The following is a 21,065-nucleotide window of genomic DNA, read 5'->3' as shown; positions in this document are numbered from 1 at the left end:
TAGATCCTTCTGATCGTAATTTGCATCGTATTTTTTGGAGAGATGATACTTCAAAACCTTTTCAAATAGTTATGTTTATCGATGTTCTTAATGTAAAAGGGGAGGTTGAGGTTTCGGTTTTTGTTTTTAAATGACAATATGCTGACTTGGTTATAGTGTTTTTTAACATCAGTTAAATAACTGTTATATTTTATTAATTATATTTTTCAAAAGTACTCTTTTTTTATCAAATGGAATGATAATATATTGATTATTATATTGAATTTAATGATAAATCATCATTGGATAATAATATCCTCATCAAATAGAATGACGATTAGCTCCAGTTACAATGCTCGGTAACCATCATCACAAAGAACGTTACATTCAAAGATCTGACTGAATGGAACGGGAAAAACCCGTTGCAAACGCATGCGCGATACGGTGCTGTCTGAGACAGAGAGTGGTTTGTGCTATTACAATGCGGCGCTTTCTAACAAGATGGCGGATTTTAGCGTCAGGGTACTAGCCAAGTTTCCGTACTGTATGTATACTGCGACGTAACTGCAGGTGACATTCAGTTCATTCTATCTGTATTTCAGTTTGTCATGTACTCTAACCTTTCTTTCTAATTTTGTGTTTATTATAAGTATTTTAGATTATCAAAACATTTAAATAATCTTAATTTGTTATTGCCATTAGAAAGCGAAAATTAACTTGTCCAATCTTTACTCTTAAACACACCTCAAACATGATTTAGAATAAACAAATTCTATAGGTTAAGTTTATTGTATTACATTGCAAAACAGGACATATTGTAATCTTGCCAATCTGAGTCCCTCATGCAGCAACTATCAACAAAAGAACAGGAACAGAGCAAAGTGTAATGTATAGGTTATAATGGAGGAAAACGTTTCTTTCTAAAGTTTCGATTTTTATAAATTTAAATAATAATTTTTTGTTTCATAATATTTAACAATGTTCTCAAAAAAGAAAGAAACATCAGGTAAAAAGCCGCGTACATCAGGTGGATTAGCTCAGGTAATTAATCAAAAATCTCACCCAAGTAGCCTACTAATCTGCAAATAATTCTAATGAATCATTAGTTTTTCAAGATTAGATGTCTGAGTATTTTTTCTCTGAGTTCATTTGATTATATTTTGTATAACTTGAGTTATATAATAATGACACAAAATTATTTTATAATTCCAATGAATATTTTATTGAAATACTCAATGAAATGGCTTTGAACTGCACGAAGTTTTCAACTTTACAAGAAGTGTCATTGGATAAGATTTTATTTGAATTTTTCTATTGAAAGAAAAAAGGAATATTTAAGTAGGGTACCAAAAAACCTGTGGATTAGTAACTTACATTAGTGCCGCATTACAAATCAAAAGTTTCATATCAAGGGATCTAGACCTAAGTAGTAGCCTACGGTATGAGTATGAATAATTTTGTACCAGATTTCCTCTCCAACATAAGATATGATCATATATAATATTATGACGTTGTAAATACTTCAGTCCAAATATGTAGTATCAAATGCAGTTGCATATTATTGCGAACTATTAGAGCATGATCGAACATCTAGCATCTTAGGTACGATACTATTAAGATGATAGAAGGTCATGAACCACCATCACCATATATTAATCAAGAAGCCTTGTTTTTATGGGGTTGTTGACTCTGCTTTAAACATCTTGGAGTCATACCTGACTGCGAGATTTGACACGATCTATGCGGGGAAGCCTGGTCATCGATTACGATATTAGAACACATGTGGTGTCATTGGGAAGATCTGCTTCCTGACTTCCTGTTCACACCTGTGAATTTTGGGGTAGTTCAGTGTTCAATACTGGCGCCGGTCCTGTTTATCATAATAATCAATGGCTCTACTCTCCTCTTTGCTTCATTGCTGTCATGTGGCATCGACCTTCAACGGGTGTTGGAGATGTCGGCGAGACATCAGCAGTCTTCAACTTTAAGGTTTCAGGTATATCATCTCCAACTGAATGAGAGCAAGACAAAAAACATCATCTGCAGTTTGTCTCAAAGTCTCTCTCATAATCAGGATCCTGTGAAGCTGCTGGGCTTTGTTTTGGATTCAAAACTGAGCTGGTCCAGCCACATCTATCAAGTCCAAGTGACTAGGAGACTGTCCCAAATCTGCTTACTGTTGCTCAAGCTGAAGGGACATGTGACTGAAGAATATCTGGTCGTGGTGTATCATGCACTTTTCCACTGACATATATTTCCTATGGTCTACTCATGTGGTGTCATTCAGTCAAGGTTGTGGACATACTGAAGCTGCAAAAACGGGCTGCTAGGATTATAACTGCAAGCGAACATAATGCACATTGCAAGCCCATTTTTGTTAGGCTAGGTATCCTGACAGTAGTCAGCCACTTCCTATTTTCTGCCTCATGCATATCAAAAAGACTCGACATACCCAGGGTGCGCCTCCAGAGATCGCCGGTATGCTATAAAAGTGCAGCTCTAAGCTACCGTACTTCAACAGGGTAACTGCAGGAGTGAAGCAATTGGATACCAGCAATTTCGAGAAGGTTGTGACCTTTTTTAAAAGCCAGGGCTAAAAAAATCATCTAGTTAAAAGTGTATACAAATTTATTTGTTCTTGTACAAATGCATACATAGTCACATAATATAAACTATAATAGATTTATCAATAGTACAAAAGAACTTGTAACTCACAAGACTATTGTCTGATCGTGAGCTTGTACAGTATTAAGAAAATAAAAGAAAAAAATATAAATCACAAAAGAGCAAGCTAATAATAATAGTAAGATGAAGATAAAGATAAAAAAGTAAGGATAGAACTAAATTATGAAACAAACTTAACCTACTAGGCTATATTCTTGATCATCAGCCCGTTTTGAGTAATTTGAGCCAACCAGTAATGGTTTATCCCATTTAATTGGATTTCACAGTTGACAAAGGACTCAATGATAATGAAATTATTTCTGTTTAACTCTAGTATGGATTGATGGACATTCCAAATATCGGCAACTTTGACAATATGAATGATTTTGATGGAGATGATGACGACGATGATGATGCAGATCTTGAGGCAGAATTGATGGCGTTGACTTCGGAGTCTGCTCCAGCGCGCCGCAAGCCTAAGCCCAAAGGTAACATATCTTAAGATGCGTACAGATTTACGCACCGCGAACATGAGAAATTCACTTTTAATCAGCTGATGCCAAGCTTTTTATATCTATATGCAATACCGGTTCTGTAAAAATACAGATATAGTCAGCTGATAAAAAGTGAATTGCTCATGTTCGCGGCGCGTATATCTGTACGCACCTTTACATTCATATTTTTTTCACGATTTACCTTTTTAATCGGTTTATTTATTGTTGTGCATTATTTTGTAAATGTAGGCTATTGTGCATAGGTGTTCGTTACACCAGATTATTAATTTTTCATTTTATTGAACTTCATTTGTACAATGTAATATTTTGGTCGAATAAATTATCAATATTTATATACAAATTTGTGGTTGAGATTTACATGCTTAATATTACAGAAAATTCACAAGAGACAAAAAAGTTAGCAACTTTTATCAAGATTTCAAGGATACCTCATTTATTAAGATTGGTCAGAGAACAAAAGAGAAATTAATCATTCTCTTACAGCATGCATGATCATGAACAAACAAGATCATCTGAAAAACATTGTAAAATCAGCTGGATGGCCATATGGAGTCATACCAAGTTTCAAAGCTTCATCGTAAAATATACAATTGGAATTAAAAATGTAATATTGATGTTTAAATTGTGAAAAGTTGTCATGCATGCAATACGAAAATAATTAATTTTTCTGTTATTCTCCTACCAATCTTAATAAATGAGGTATCCTTGAAATCTTGATAACATTTTCTAACTTTTGTGTCTCTTGTAAATTTTCTGTGAAGTGAACGGTTTTCGTGAAATTTGCAATCAAAAATTTAAAATGACCGCCATTTTGAAAATTTTCATCGAAAAGTTTTTATTTTATTTTTTAAAGTTGAGTCTTTATAGTATAAATATTTTTGCCGAATTTCAGATCAATACATTTCGTTCCTGAGATAAAACTTCCTAAGTGAAAAAAAATGGCAGCTATAAGGATAACCGCTGAGTTTTAGACACTTGAAATACGACATTAGTAGTCTCCTATCATCAAAGAACAATACCGTAAAATGTTCGACACTACTTCTGAGACACTCTATTTATCAATGTGATATGAGCCTTAGATTCATTGAATTCTTCTCTTTCAGCTGCTCCCCTACCACCAGAGCAACTTGACAGATTAGTGGCAGCCAGCTTACGAGATGTGCCATCTGATGAATCAGCAGGAGATGATGATGATGATGACGATGATCCCGAACTTCTCGTGAGTCAAAAAACTTATTCTTTAATTAAATGGCTTATAACTTTTAAAGTAAAATATGCACATTCATGGGGAAGCTTTTTCAATATTAGTGTAATGGTGTAATCTCTACTTTGAAGAAAAGTTTTAAAACAAACTACAGTACTAAGGATATTATACAGTATCGACAGTAAATTATTATTATTAGCATATGGCTTCTAATGGTGGGGAGACTCAAGGGTAGTTCCACCTCGCCGTATATAGTCCAAAGTTACCTAATGGGAAACCGGACACTAAGGTTATAGTGAGCAAAATACTTTAAATTTACACTTTTCACTTCGGAGTTGAGTTCATTTTGATGTTAAAAAGTCCAAACATATACAAAACCGAAACAAAACAAAAAACCACTAAGCCAAATCGACTGTAAAGATCAGTGAAGATAGTATACAGATATATACTATCCTTGTTACATTACCTCTCAACCAAAGATAGAAATGAAAATTACTGAGATATTGCATTTATTCAATTGCTAATGAATTAGTAATTGTTATTAAACGAAATTCCAAATTAAATGCTGTAAATCACCCCGAAGACTTCTGCTACTACAAATATTGACAACAGGGTAATTTTAACAGTGTAATAAACTGATAAACAGTAAATTTAACTGTCAAGTAAAAATAAAGTTCACTGATAAAGTTCACCTTTCAAGCAGCCTCTTTGAGGTTCGCTTAAGGTAGCTTATTTATTCAATAAACGTTATTTCTATTCTATTCTAGGGTAAACAGCTAGATGGAAAATTCGATGAGCGCTACTATTCAAAAACTATTTGTCAGCCCGGGAATCGAACCCGTATCTCCTAACTGCCGGTCAGGAATGCTTACCCTTACATGTAAGGGTAACACCCTTAAGCATTCCTTAGGAATGCTTACGTGTAAGGGTACTTAGGAATGCTACATGTACCCATACGTCCTTAGGTGTAAGGGTAAGCATTCCTGACCGGCAATAGGAGGTACCGTGTTCGATTCCCGGGCTGACAAATAATTTTTGAATAGTAGCGCTCATCAAATTTCCATCTAGCTGTTTACCCTGTTGTCAATATTTGCAGTAGCAGAAGTCTTCGGGGTGATTTACAGCATTTAATTTGGAATTTCGTTTGATAATAATCAATAATACTTTTTAAATATTTTTTTGTGATTGTGAAGGAAGTTTTATGTTTTGAATTTTGGAATTAATTAACAATCTGTTAAATTCAAAATTATTGTAGTACATACATTTTTTGGACTCAAAATAGTATGTGAATTAAATTATCATTTACATAACCTCTAGACTGTGTATTCCAAATAAAGGTTTAAAGCAGTTTTGGGCAAATGCCTGTTGTTTTTACCTGCATTGTATCTATTGTCTATGAATAATAAATAAATAAATAATATAAGTTGAGTGGAGCCTAAAAGGCACAATTGGATTCCTTCTTGAATATAGCTTTACTATCAATCCGGTATACTATCCTTGGTACTGTAATTTGTTTAAAAAATGTTCTCCAATAACAAAGTCACATTTTTTGATAATCCAGGCGGAACTTGGTGGTCTTATTGGGAGTGAAGAAGCTGACGAACCTGTTGAGAGTGTTCCGGAATCCAAATCTTCAACTTCAATCCAAGTTCAACCAGCAATGAAACAAGCTCTAGAATCAACGATTGCCGAGCGCTTGGCCATGTACCAGCAGGCTGAAGCTAATGCCAAAGCCACTGGTGACTCTTCAAGAGCTAGAAGGTTAGTGAAGGTTAGGTCGTGTAGCGTGTGACTTTTCAAACTCATTCATTTGCCGTACAAATTATATAACTTAATTGACCGAGCGAAGTGAGGTCTAAGATTCAAGTCGACGGTTTGGCAATTCTCTTAATGTTTATATGTTTATATGTTGCGCATTTACGGCGAAACGCGGTAATATATTTTCATGAAATTTGACAGGTATGTTCCTTTTTAAATTGCACGTCGACGTATATACAAGGTTTTTGGAAATTTTGCATTTCAAGGATAATATAAAAAGAAAAAGGAGCCTCCTTCATACGCCAATATCGGAGTCAAAATCAGACTATAGAATTGTTCATCATAAATCAGCTGTTTAGTGGACTATAATACTACCTGTTCAAAAACATCGAATATCTTGAAAAATGTATCTATCCATCAACGTTGTAGACAGTTACAGCAATACCTTCTATTACTTCTAGTACTATAGGACAGAAAGCTCTATGTTTATTTAGGATTTTTTCTTGACATTTTAAATTGATAAATTATTTATTAATTTTTGAGAAAACATAACAGGTCAATGTAACTTACTGAGCGCGAGGTCTACTGTTCACAGAACTACTAGTAATAATATTTTATTACAACATAATGACACACACAGTAATACACAGAATGAAATTTATATAAGAAAAACAATTCATAACTACTTTACAGTACATTACGAAAAATAATTAGGTTGCCCCAAGGTTAGCAACCTGCTTTGGGTCAACCATCAAAATCAATAACCATTTTAAATAAAAGCAGAGATGGCTTTCTAGTCACTGTACTCCGCAGTAACAAAGAAATTACAAAGATTATATTATATTAAACAAGATAAACAAACAATGTTATCCTTACAAATCAACTTTACAAAATGTGTATGTATAATAAGTATCTAATACTTCGAGTCGTTTTTTTATTATAGCAGTGGTTATACCTTGTTTCAAGTGACCTGTTAATATAGCATTTTCTTCAGTGACTATCGGATGATAAATCTCTGTATAATTGCTGAAAATTGTTTGATTTACCGTAGAATGAAATTTGTGGAACTCAGGAACCTGTTCCATAAGAACTTTGTAGTCTTTCATCATAGGAGAGAGACTCCATTACACTAAGGGCCAAGCCTTACGAAGCGTTTTATCAGGCGTTTTCAGACGAGTCGGCAGGGCAGGAAGCTCTTCTATTGGTTGATTATCAGCAGATTCCCGAACGCCAACCCAATCAGCTGATAATCTGCCAATCGGAGAGCTTCATGCTCTGCCGACTCGTCTGAAAAAACGCTTCTTATGGCTTGGCCTTAATGTTTCCAACAGCGACACTATACTACATATAGTAAAACTCGCTATATGATAATTTCTAGTGTGTGGGAGCCTTTTTCTTGTATTACAAGAATTCTCAAAATCGTATTAGTCAAGCCCCTGATGTTAATAAATTTTGTTTCATTGTAAGGAAAGAGTACTGATTTCCAATATGCCTTACGATTAACTACTCAGATATTCCTAGAGTTCCCTGTTGTCAATATTTACTGTAGCTGAAGCCTATTCTAGTTGATAGCAAATTTTTTTCGATTTTTGTCATTTTTTCAGCATTTGAATTAATACATTTATTTGTATTTGGATTCCTACAAATTTTTACGAGTATATATTCATATTTTTCATTCGTTTTTGTTTTGCTTTGTTGTATAAAAATCAAAATTCCTTCAATTTCTATATTATTCCAATAAAGTATTTTTATAAGGCTTCTTGAATGTTTAATTATAGAAAATCAGTTCCTAGTACTCCTGTTATATTCAATAAAACACGTTTAGTTTCGAGCACTTATGCCATTCTCAAGTGTCATTTTTAACATGTTTTTGTGTTATGAAATATATAACAAGGGTACTAGTGATTCTCTATAGTTGATAGTTCTATATTCCTATTCATGGTAGGCTGTCGTTTTTCAAATTATTTCTAGTTAACAAGTTTTTTTGGATATGCGAATGGAGAGGACTATCTAACAACTTTCTGAATATTTTTTTCTTTATAAATCAGTCTACACATTTACAAACCGCAAACAATGCCACAAAATTAATTTCAATATTTTCATCACAAAAATCAATATATCAATTTTTCACTGTATCTTTCTCTCATAGAATTTATTTCGAAAACAATTTCCAAAACACACATTCTTTATTGATTCATACAAAAAAAGTACATCATCAAAATGTCAGGGAGAGGAAAAATAAGGTAACCTTGTGCTATTTCTCTCCCAAATTTAGATAAGGTTGCACATAGTCCGAAATAGTTTAAGTCTTGTAGTTGTTCACTTCACAAAATGATGATTTTTTGTAATGCTCTTCAGGGTATGATTATGATTTTTTAGTTATCTTGTAATTATTTCCGTAACTGGTAATTTCATGCTCTGTACATATTGTGAAAAAAATGGAAAATAAATTGATTTGATTAAAAAAATGTCATTGCATTTCAAAAGTTTTCATTTGGTAATGTGTTACATTATTTTCCATAACTTATGTTTGCTTAATGATTTCAGATTGGGCAGAGGAATAAAAACGCTTTCGGATCTCTTGAAGCAAGCCAAATCTGGTAGGCAGGTGAATGAGGCTGACATTCCGCCCCCAGTTGTCGTCCAGATGACTGCGCCCCGTAATGTGCCGCCCGCGCAGGAGCAAACTGGTAATTAAACAATCAAAACACACCGTCTCCAACATAATTGTCTAATGAGTATTTTATATGTAGAATGGGCTCGTAAACAAATGACTGATACCCAGTACACTAAACTCATGCAAGCATTTTGTAGTATAAGTTTTCTCCACTCATATTGATTTGAATAGAATAGAAAAACGTTTATTGAATAAATAAGCTACCTTAAGCGAATCTCAAAGAGGCTGCTTGACAAGGTACCATATACAAAACATGTAAATTCAAATATAAATATACATATATCAGTGAACTTTATTTTTTCAAGAATTTACTCAACAGTTAATATTATCATGATACTAACTAATTAATTTTTGGCTCAGCTCTCAAAAGTGTTATAATGTGTCAACCTGAACTTACATACAAAAAATAGAACGGAATAAATTACAACAATACAATACATTAGTAATGAATTTCATTATTCTACATCTAAAGAAATTTAAGAAAAAGGGGCACAAAAACTCAGCACAATTATCGGGTAAATCATTGAAAGTTTTTGGTACAATGTAGATTAAGGTGTTTCTGGCTAAATTATTCGAAGTAAATGGTACATCATACCTCTCATTCCATAAACTCATCAACATCATAAAAAAGAAGGAAAAATAACAATCTATAATAATATTAGTAGACCTACTAATCTTTTATGCCAAAATATTTATTTATTTATGCCAAAAATTTACAATTTAATTTGATATATGATCATGCCAAGATTTTAGAAGCTCTTTTCTCAGAATTTGCTCTTCAGACATGGACTTTTTACATAGAGCTCTTCAATTCCTTTCATATCTACTGTATAATAATCAGTGTTAATGCATGTAGTCTTTAGTCTCTGCGGAACTTGTCTCTCGTTTTAAAAAATGTTTATTTTATAACTTGAACGCTTCATATCATTCATGTATAATCACATCAATATCATCAATCTAAATCAAACTAAATAAACATAAAGGTGTATTCCATTTCAAATAGGTACTTTATTTACATGTTCATAATACTTGGCACCTTCGTGTCTCCAAGAAGTCACACAGAGTCACTATCAAACTAGCTGTGATTTAAAATTCTGGCATCACTTCTCTACATGGAGACGAATTTTCTTATTCCTTATACCTTCTTCCTCATCCGTTACCCACACCTGTAGGATCATTGGTGTTATATCATGAATAAATTACAAAAATAATCTAAAAACACTAATTGATCAAAATTTCAGTGATAAAATTCAAATAAAAAAAATAATTATCATTCAAGGCTAGGTGCTCTTTAACTTAATCATGTAAATTCTATCCATCTATTCTTATTTTATGTTAGTGCTTGAGTACTACTTCATTCTCTTACAGGGAGTGAAATACGATTTCAGTTAGGCTGGCCAAATTGATAAGTCTCATGAAAAAAATCAAGTGATTTAAGAATTGAGAGTATTTGCTAATGAAAATTTATAATTTCAGGAGCACCATAGAAGCATCAATGTGATTAATGAATTGAGTGTGTTTTCTAGCAAAAATTTATATTTTCAGAAGAACCATAGAATCATTAAAGTAAGAGTGATCTATGAATAATTCATATTCTTACTCTTAATTATTGGGTGTGTTTTCTAACAAAAATTTCCACTTTTAGGAGCACCATAGAATCATTAAAGTAAGAGTGATTTATGTATAATTCATATTCATACTCTCAATATTATTGAGTGTTTTCTAACAAAAATGTATATTTTCAGGATCACTATCAGACACATCGGTTGTAGCTGAGCAACCAGCTGAGCAACCAGCTGATACACCCCCTCCTGTGCCTGCAAGACGAGCTCCACCCCCCACCCCAGGAAGATGAGTACATCATTCTACGCCCCGCACCCCCGCCCGAAGACGAATACTGTGTTCTACGCCGCGTGCCGAGTCGGACCCCCGTCAAATCACCCCAAGACGATGACTCCTCTCCACCGCCCGTGCCTAGTAGAAACCCCGTCAGATCGCCCACTGCCTTTCCTCCACCCCCCGTACCCACTGAAGCCCCCCCAATACCCCCCCGCTTCACCGACCCCTCATCACTTGTGCGATCACTCAGTGCAACTGCAGAGTCGGACCCAGCCAGAACCGTCCAAATGCTAACTTACCGTCGCAATGCCTACAAGCTGGCTGCCTTGAAAGCGAAAAAGGCCGGAGATGTTGATGGCGCTGTCAAGTATCTGAAAGTTTCTAAGGTAAGTCATCCTTGTATCCAGCTACAAGATTTCTTAATACTCTCCATTGAGATTATCAGTATTCTTCGTTGTAGAATTAACACTTGACCAGAATAAAAAAAACTTGAGTTGAAATCTCGCTAATTCATGAAATTCCAAGTTTACTCTTACAAACTACATAAACCAATACTTCAAATCTCTGTTCAGGAACAAAAACTCTGTTCAGAAATAAGGCACTATCAAAAAGCTAGATTTTTGCTTGGTACAACATTTTTACTTTAAATAAAAAAACTAAGAAATTGTCAAAAATCACAGATTTTACTGAAAGTTAGAAAGACCAGTTTCGATTGTTACACCATTGTCAATCTCTGGTAAACTGGTTTTCATATTGTCTGGTTTTTGACGATTTTTAAGTCTTTTTATTCAATATGAATAATTACCACAATATCAACTTCTCAACTACACAAAAAGCAACCTTTTTACAATCTTCATTGCAATGCTATCCACTTCTGAAAGTAAGGAGAATGTGATGATTTCAACACCTCCTGTCTAGAACTGAATAGTAATCTTAATCTTTGTTACAAGGGCCATGCCCTATACAAAGAATTGCACATGAACATCTATTTATCTATCTATAGTAATATAAAGTAAAGAATTTTCTTATACATGGACGGGATTATACGGACGGGTATTTTCGGTGATTCTTCAAAATTATATTCTTAATATGTGAATATTTCCTATTTTAGTTATAATAATGTGGAATATTTCTCCTATGTTTAGTTTTGAAGCATCTAAATTTGAAAATTTAATTTGTGAAAATACTTGAGAATTGAAAATTTTGTGAATTGAAGAACTACCTATTTCGGACTATGAAAATACTTGAGAATTGAAAATTTTGTGAATTGAAGAACTACCTATTTCCGACTATGTGTTATCTAAATTTGGGAGAGGAATAGCACAAGGTTGCCTTATTTTTGCTCTCCCTATCATTTTGATAATGTACTTATTGTATAAATGAATAGAGAATATTTGTCTTCTGTTGCTTATTTTTGTTCAGCAAAACATCCGCTTATAATGAAGACGTCTCAGGTTTATTATACATTTTATAAAGAGCTAAAGCGTTTATTAGGAAATACACGTCATCACGTATGAACTACTGACTTGAAATTTTGCATAAAGATTCTTAATTTATCATCAGGTAACGATCAGATTTAGCTGCACCTGTATAAATTATTGTAACTTATTTTAATCGCATTCAATAATTTTTAGTAAAAAGTTTGTCGAAGGATGTCTTCTTAGCTCTTTCAATTCAGCTATTTCCCGGTTTCTTGGACACTTATTAGAACAGATGGACCTAACGCTAGAGATTCAAAGATCCATCAGTTGTAATAAGTGTCCAAAAACCCGGGCATAAATCGCTATTTATCACTGATTTTGAATAAGGTCCGGTTTCCGAGCTCGGGATTTAGCTAAGTTCTAAACTTTAAACAGCTGGAGTTGGAAAATTGGCTTTCCGAAATGGGGCGTTGTAGCAGTTTTTATGATAATCTTTATTTTCTCATTTCTATAATTGGAAACGTTTTTCCTTGACGAAATAAAACATTCCTAAATAATTCAAAATAGCTTAAACTTTTAAGCTCTCTATTCTATTCTCATTTCTATAATTGGAAACGTTTTTCCTTGACGAAATGAAACATTCCTAAATAACTCAAAATAGCTGAAACTTTACACTATTTACTCTTTATTTTATTTTGTGTTCAATTTTCTAGTTTTTTGAAATTTAATTTAAACGTGGACTGCGACTTCGCCCCGTTTCGGAAAGCCAATTTTCTGACTCCAGCTGTTTAAATTTCCTTTCACGGTTTCCTTTCTGTGATTTGTTGCAAATATTCGAGTGACGCGATAATCGATTTGGTGCCTGAAGTCACATCATTACTCAATAAGTATGATTCCGCTATTAAGGTGAACAACGACTTACAGGTCTCTGTAGCTAATATACTTGAAGAAAATAAATTATTAGTAAAATCCATTGAGTCAGAGAAGAACAAGAGACGAATTGATTTTGGGGAGTCATTGCAATGTGAAGAGGTAGCGGAGGGTGAAATCAAATCTTTGAAGATGGAAATTGAAGAGTTTAAAATGAGTCTGCTTGTATTGAAAAAGAAGTACAAGACAAGGATACAATAATCGATCTACTCCGAACTGACTGTGAGAAACTTTCTTCCACAAATAAATCGACAAATTTTAATTCCGGGACCGAGTTTGTTTTACCCAGACACACTGCCAAACCAAAGAAGTGTGACTCTAACCTGACAATACCGACTAAGAACAGATTTTCCATATTAGAGAGTAATGATTCGCATGACATGCAACCTGCCAGGGAAGATGTTCGGAAGCAAACTAGTTTTCAAAAAGAAAATTCAACACCTTCTGCTGTAAAGCAATCACGAAGAAAGATGTCGTGTAATGTTCGTTTATATGCTGACAGCCAAGGCAGGGATGTTCACAGGAGCTACAAGGGTGACAATAATAACTTCACGGCCATGATCAAACCAGGAGCTCGCTTCAGGGATGCTGTGGAGGAGTCTGGTCAACTGAACGACAATGATGTCAATGTCTACTTGGCTGGCTCAAATGACATAGCCTGCAATGAGAGAGAAGAGCTGCATTCTGCTCTGAGAAATAAACTGCGTGATCTGCAAAACCGGAGGGCTGGCAAAGTGATTGTGTTTTCTGTGCCTCACAGGCATGATCTTCCACGATGGTCTGTAGTCAACAAGGAAATTCGGAGGGCAAATAAGGAGAACTCGAACTTGTGTAAACATTTTAGAAATGTCACTTTCGTGGATATCAGCAACTTGGGTAGGAGATTCCACACATCGCAGGGCTTCCATTTGAATTCTTTGGGGAAAAGATACGTGAGTGACAGGATCATGGACGTGGTGTGTGAGCTAGCTCAACAAGAAAAAACATCTGACTCAATCCCCCTCAACTATTACACTAACTCTTTTTTGGGAGTGGATCGAGTTCTGTAGGATTGTCATGCTCTGAATCCCAAAACATTGTTAGTGATGCGGAACAGGCAGACCCGGAATCACAGGTTTTGCAGTCTGATTTTGCAATGTTTCATTGGAATGTGCAGGGTGTCATGAACAAAACTGATGAGTTGGGTGATTTGATTAGAGAGCATAATGTCAGCGTTTTGGGTATTTGTGAACACTGGTTGAAAGCTTGTGAGATAATTGAGGTTGGTTTGACTGGCTATAGATTGGCTAGTGCATACAGTAGACCTATAGAACGGAGGGGTGGTACGGCTATTTATGTAAGAAATGATCTAGAATACTGTGAGCTTACTTACTTGAAGGAAATGTCAATAGCCAGTATATGTGAAGTTTCTGGGGTTCTTGTTTCGAAATGGAATGTGATTTGTCTTGAGGTGTATAGAGTACCAGATAGGTGTAATTTTGATTATTTCATTGAGACGCTTCACGTTGTTTTGAATGTTGTATCACAGAAAAATAAGTCAAATGCATCCATTATTCTCAATGGAGATTTTAATGTTGATTTACTGGTGAATGATGTACATAGATCTATTTTTGTCAACTTATTAAATAGCTTCAATCTTAATTTAACTGTGTTTGATGTGACAAGACCAAGCAGGATATGTATTGACAGAGGAACATGTATAGACAATATGGCTACTTCCATACATAAAGATAGAATTAAGTCTGTGTCTGTTATACCGACCTTAGTATCAGATCATCACTCATTGCTTGGCTTATTCACGTTGTCTGGTGGAAATGACTTGAAGCAGAGTGATAATGTTTCTCGAATCATTCGTCCGATTAATAATAGTTGTAATAAAAAGTATTTCACTCTTCTACTGAGCAAAGTTAATTGGTTGGATGTATATGCAACAGGCAATATTAGTGAGAAATTTGAGTACTTTTTGAACAAATTCCTAAGTATAGTTGATACAGTTTTTCCTCTAAAAACGGTCAAGTCCTCCAAATTGAAGAAAACCCCAAAGTCTAGATGGTACACTGATAATTTATCAGCTCTCAAAGAGGAATGTTTGAATATGTATAGTCTTCACAAGTACACGGGTCTGGCTTACCATTGTGAATTGTATAAGATATTGAGATCCAGGTATAATACATGGTATTTCATGCTAAGCGTGAGTATTATTGTAATAAAGTATTGCAGACTAAAAATAAATCACATGCTATTTGGTCAGTTATAAAAGAGAATTTGAATGTTAACGATAGAACATCGGTACCACAGGTAACTGATCTCACAAGTGATAAATTTAATAAATGCTTCCTTGATAATGTAGAGTCAACAAAACAAAATATCCAACAATCAAAACATGATATGCCATATTATTTGAATAAATTTGTTCATGCTAGACAGAATAATATCAACTCTGTTTTCTCAGTTGGCCATTTCAGTGTTGAAGAGGTCTATAACGCCATTTTTTCTCTCAGTAATAGTATGAGTTTGGATGTGTATTGTTTGAATTCTGCTCTTTTAAAACTTGCTGCACCTTATATAGTGGAGGTATTGTCATATTTATTCAATCAATGTGTTAAAGAGGGTGTAATTCCTGTGTGCTTGAAATTGTCAAAAGTTATTCCACTGTATAAGAGAGGTACTAAATCTGATTGTAGTAACTATCGACCAGTGTCAATCATACCAATTATTGCGAAGGTTTTTGAAATATTGCTGAATACTCGACTAGTTAAATATTTTGAGGGTGAACAGCTTTTTTCAGATAAACAATATGGTTTCAGATCCAAAAGAGGAACCAATACTGCAATTCGTAATTTTGTGAAAGCTTGTGTGGATGCTTTAGATAGTAGAGAAAAGGTCATGGGGAGCTGGTATGATATGAGTAGAGCATTCGACAAAATATCCCATGATATATTGTTATATAAGTTGAAATACTATGGCTTTGATCGGTCTGCTTTACAACTTTTTAAAGAATATTTGTCAGGGAGGTACCAATCGGTTTATTTTAACGGGTCCTTTTCAGCATATCTGCCTCTCAAATCAGGGGTACCTCAGGGATCCATATTAGGACCCACATTGTTTATAATATATGTTAATGACTTACCATTAGCGATAGGAGACGATAGAGTGAATACATACATGTATGCTGATGACTTGGCAATTCAGGTAAATAATAAATGTTTAAATTCAGTTGAACGTTTTATAAATGATGCAAATACTGTTATAAAAGACTGGACAGCAGCCAACTCACTTAGTCTGAACAGCAACAAAACCCAAACGATGAATTTTTCCTTGGCTAATTATTCAGAAAATGGGGAGGTGAAGTTTCTGGGTGTGACGTTAGAGTCAAACATGAAATGGGGCATACACATTGAAAATATAAGTAAAAAAGTTGCTAGGGGTGTATTTCTCATCAGGAAATTTAGACCTTTTGTCAATGTTGATGTATTGCTGTCAATTTACTATGCACACATTCAAAGTCATTTGTCATATGGCATAGTGGTTTGGGGACACTCGTCTGAAATGAAAAAGCTCATGATTTTACAAAAAAGAGCTGTGAGAGCTATTTTTAATGTCCACTGTAGAACTCATTGTAAACCTTTGATCAGAGAGCTAAGAATACTCACGGTTCCATCTCTTTTTATTCTTGAGTGTCTGTTGTATGTAAAAAGTTACATGCATGAAATGCAGACAAATAATTACATTCACAATTATGGAACACGCCAGAAGACATTGTTGCATAGAAGTCAATGTAACTTACAACTAACTCTGAACAGTTTTCATGAATTTGGTAAGAAAATTTATAACTTGTTGCCAACGGAAGTCAGAGAATTAAATATGAGCAGTTTTAAATAATGTGTGAAAGATATGTTGTGTGAGCTTTGTGTCTATAGTGTTAATGAGTTTGTAGAATGTTTGACATTTGATAACACATCTATAGACATATAGAATATTATTGTTCTTGTCCTGTTTTTATATTGTTGATTTGTTATTACTATTATTATTGTTAGTGTTACAAAACGTTACCATACTTATATTGTATTGATGAATGAAGAATGTTATATTGTGAATGTACCTGACCTTGTTATACAATTTGTTTTGTAATGACAATAAACAATTTTGATTTGATTTGATTTGATTTAAAGTCTAGAACTTAGCTAAATCCCGAGCTCGGAAACCGGCCCTTAATGACAGAATAGATACAGAATGGGAACTGTCAATCAAACGCCTATCCAACCAATACTTTTTACATGACTACTATGTATACTGTGCCTTAATCTCTTATTAATCACTAATAAAATTATTCAGTACGTTGTTAACATTTTATTCCATTTCATCACGACAAACACAGTTTATTCTATTATTCTACATGTTTGTTGTGTTCTGTTTCAGCAATTCGACAAGGTAATTGAGGCGGCTGAGGAGGGCAAAACGGTGGACCTGAGTGAGATGCCGCCACCTCCCGATGCAGATGAGGGAACTGTGAAGCAACAGCAGTCGCCCAGCTTCATCCCGACTGTTTCCCCCAAGCAACAAGACGAGAAACAGCACTCAGCTGATCAGCCCCCCATGTCAGTCCAACCTGCCGAGGAACAGCAACCTGAAACAGCTGGTATTACTTTGTTTGAAGCCTCAAACACCTCATAACTATCCCAAACAATGCAATCAATTCCCGAATAAGAAGCTCCTCATAAATTTTTAATTCAATTCAGAAGCGTCAAGCACCTGATAACTATCCCAAGCAATGCAACTAATTCCCGAAAAAGAAGCTCCTCATAAATCTAACTGAATTATATTATGTTTAAAATTGTTTTAAATTTCAGTGAACCTCTGCAACACACAATGTTCGATGAATAAGTTTATGAATAAATTTCAATGTATTTGATCCAAACAGTTATAATAGTCTGGTTTGTGTAACTAGATGAAACAATGTGACAAAATTTATATTCAAAGATTTTTGTATTTATCGTGTCACATTGTTTCATGTGACAAATTTGGAACTATCGAATTAAGATCTCCTGTATGGGTAAAAACTGAATCATATATTATTAGTATTATTATTAAACGAAAATCCAAATTAAATGCTGTAATTCACCCCCAAGACTTCTGCTACTGCAAACATTTACAACAGGGTAAACAGCTAGATGGGAATTTGATTTGATGATTTCCATCTAGCTGTTTGCCCTGTTGTCAATGTTCGCAGTAACAGAAGTCTTCGGGGTGAATTACAGCATTTAATTTGGATTTTCGTTTAATAATAATGATGAATTCATTAGCATTTGAATAATTGCAATATCACAGTAATTTCCATCTGAATCATTTTTTTTTCAAAATTGTACTGCAATCTTTAAATGTTACCTTTTTCAATTAACATGATTGCCTTGCAATATGAGCAAACAGCTAGACAAATTATTGTTAGTAATTAGGTTAAATTATATTCAATTCTAGTCGGGTATCTGATATCAGTGAGTTAGTGGTTAGCTAATCTCTACACTCTGGTTACAAATTTCTGTCGTGAAAGAACTATATCTTTAGAAGATAGGAGATAGAAGTTATTGAAGTTGCCTTCTGCAATCCCTTTTTGACTCGATTATATACATTATATTTTATTGCAATTATTAAAGTTATTTTTTCATTTCTATTTTGGAGATTTAATTTAAATTCATTTATTATGAATTAGCTATGTCTGCTACAATTGGTTAGTGAATTATTTTTTATAATTGAGCTGTGTACAATCTTTGTGGATACTGGTCTTTGGAGTTGCAAAATTGCAGGGAGCTTTTGAAATTAATGTTTGCATGATCACGTGTGTGAAAGCCTCACAGCTGATTTGATAACTTTCAACGAAAACTACCGATTGCGAACGAACAAAGCCGAAGTTTGACTCCAAGAACGGGAAAAATTCTGGGTTTCATCCATATTGTCTGCTGTTTCAAATCCGCAAGTATTTCAATTCTTCGTTATTTGTGTCTATTATCTAAAATTATAAAAACATTTAAAATTATATTACCATTTAAAGTCAAAACCTAATCTACCCAACCTTTCCTTTTACCTTTTAAACATAATTAATTAGAACCGTTCTAGATATGTTCATCTAATTTTTATACATTAGACAATTTAAGAACTGGCAGATCTGAGGAACTCCCCAAAATTTGGTTGTATTTTTATCTATTCTACAAGGCAATACAATTGTTTCCATTATTCCATGGTTTTCATCCTTAGTTGATTGGTATTGATTAAGGTAGTATTATTATTTTATTTGTACACAAACAGTAAGATACATGCAGCACATAAAATAAACAAGGTATAAAATTAGCGAAATAATAGACTCTTTAGAGTTACAGAAAACACGGTACAGATAGATTTTAGAACTTCATAGTACAGGAATTTTCTATGGCTATACCATCTTTTTCAACTGGTGAGTCGTAGCTATGTTGTGTAGTTTGAATTTCAAACTACAGTTTATAAATCCAACTACCCAACATCACTACGACTCATCAGTTGAAGAAGATGGTATAGCCATAAAGAATTCCTGTAGTATGTAAGTTTTCAAGAAGTTTTTAAAAATCTATATATATCCTATTTTCTCTGTATATAGAGGGTCTGTATAATAAGTAACCGGACTGAACTTAAGAAAAATGTTATTGGCAAAATATGTACAATTTTTCTTTAGGAATCTTCAAAGTAGTCCCTATTGGAATCGATAACACGCTGATACCGGATTTTCCAATCCCTGAACACTCCCTGGAAGTCGGCAACCTCTATGCTGTCTAGAGCCCTCGTCGTAGCAGGTTGAACGTTTTCCAGAGTCCCAAACCGCGTCCCCTTAAGTTGTCTCTTGATCTTGGGGAGCAAAAAGAAGTCCGTTGGTGCCATATCCGGGCTGTAAGGAGGATGTGGCAACATTACCCTCGACTGTTTCGGTGACGAGCAGGCAGGTGTGCGACGGAGCATTGTCGTGATGGAGTATCCAAGAATCGGCAATCCCCGGACGGATGAACTCGGGCGGTTAGTCGACGGAGCATCTCTCTGTAGTACTGGCCGTTCACAAAGATTTTGTGCCATCGGGACAAACTGTGAATCCTCGTCACCGAGCAGCTGGCCAAACAGTCGAGGGTAATGTTGCCACATCCTCCTTACAGCCCGGATATGGCACCAACGGACTTCTTTTTGCTCCCCAAGATCAAGAGACAACTTAAGGGGACGCGGTTTGGGACTCTGGAAAACGTTCAACCTGCTACGACGAGGGCTCTAGACAGCATAGAGGTTGCCGACTTCCAGGGAGTGTTCAGGGATTGGAAAATCCGGTATCAGCGTGTTATCGATTCCAATAGGGACTACTTTGAAGATTCCTAAAGAAAAATTGTACATATTTTGCCAATAAAAATTTTCCCAAGGTCAGTCCGGTTACTTATTATACAGACCCTGTAAATGTTACTTTTGCAGAAGTGTACGAAGTGAACTACAGTAGCGTGGGTGAAGCGTTGGAGGCGCGATTGAAGCTATACGAGTCGCAGGAAGCAGCCGCCCAACAGGCAGAAAACTCCAGGAAGGCACGACAGATGGGTCGCATAGTCAAGCAATACAAGGATGCCATCCGATTGAACAATGCTGGCAAACCCATCCCTGTTGACGAACTGCCCAATCCTCCAGGTAATTCACACATTCTTTCAAATTCATTTATTGCTTCAGTAAATAATACTTGAACAATATATAATATGAAATGATTCTAAAGTACAAAAAAGATCATGTTAAACTTCTCAAAACTATTTATAAAATAGTATTATAGTACCCTTTTTTGAAATTATTATAAAATAATAGATTGAAAATACAAATTAAAGCGACTAGTTTCGATGTTCCACACCATCTTCAGGTTTAAAAGGGTACTATACTACTATTTTATAGATAGAAATAAGTAGCCCTGATTACATACTTTTTTTAAGAAGATATGGAACTTCTCGAAATTAATCTGCGCAAAATCCAGCAAAGCCTTATTGGTTTATGAGCTGGCGACGAGTATCAGAATAGTTCGAAATTTAGAATCTTATATT

The 21,065-nt window shown here is 34.6% G+C and overlaps 1 protein-coding gene across 1 annotated transcript in view; it reads left to right on the top strand.

The window, feature by feature from the left end:
* Window positions 1-563: 563 nt before the first annotated feature.
* Window positions 564-21,065, top strand: part of LOC111058811 (coiled-coil and C2 domain-containing protein 1-like) — a 36,026-nt gene continuing 15,524 nt past the window's right edge. Inside the window, exons 1-9 of the mRNA XM_039422938.1 lie at window positions 564-1,020; window positions 2,978-3,131; window positions 4,262-4,377; window positions 5,924-6,123; window positions 8,668-8,810; window positions 8,874-8,923; window positions 10,570-11,022; window positions 17,407-17,626; window positions 20,461-20,667. Of these exons, the coding sequence (XP_039278872.1) occupies window positions 958-1,020; window positions 2,978-3,131; window positions 4,262-4,377; window positions 5,924-6,123; window positions 8,668-8,810; window positions 8,874-8,923; window positions 10,570-11,022; window positions 17,407-17,626; window positions 20,461-20,667 (1,606 nt within the window). The 5' untranslated portion in view covers window positions 564-957. The remainder of the gene's footprint in view (window positions 1,021-2,977; window positions 3,132-4,261; window positions 4,378-5,923; window positions 6,124-8,667; window positions 8,811-8,873; window positions 8,924-10,569; window positions 11,023-17,406; window positions 17,627-20,460; window positions 20,668-21,065) is intronic.

Source organism: Nilaparvata lugens, chromosome 3, assembly GCF_014356525.2.
Source record: "Nilaparvata lugens isolate BPH chromosome 3, ASM1435652v1, whole genome shotgun sequence".
Classification (NCBI taxonomy): domain Eukaryota; kingdom Metazoa; phylum Arthropoda; class Insecta; order Hemiptera; family Delphacidae; genus Nilaparvata; species Nilaparvata lugens.
This window is presented reverse-complemented; position numbering and strand designations above follow the sequence as displayed.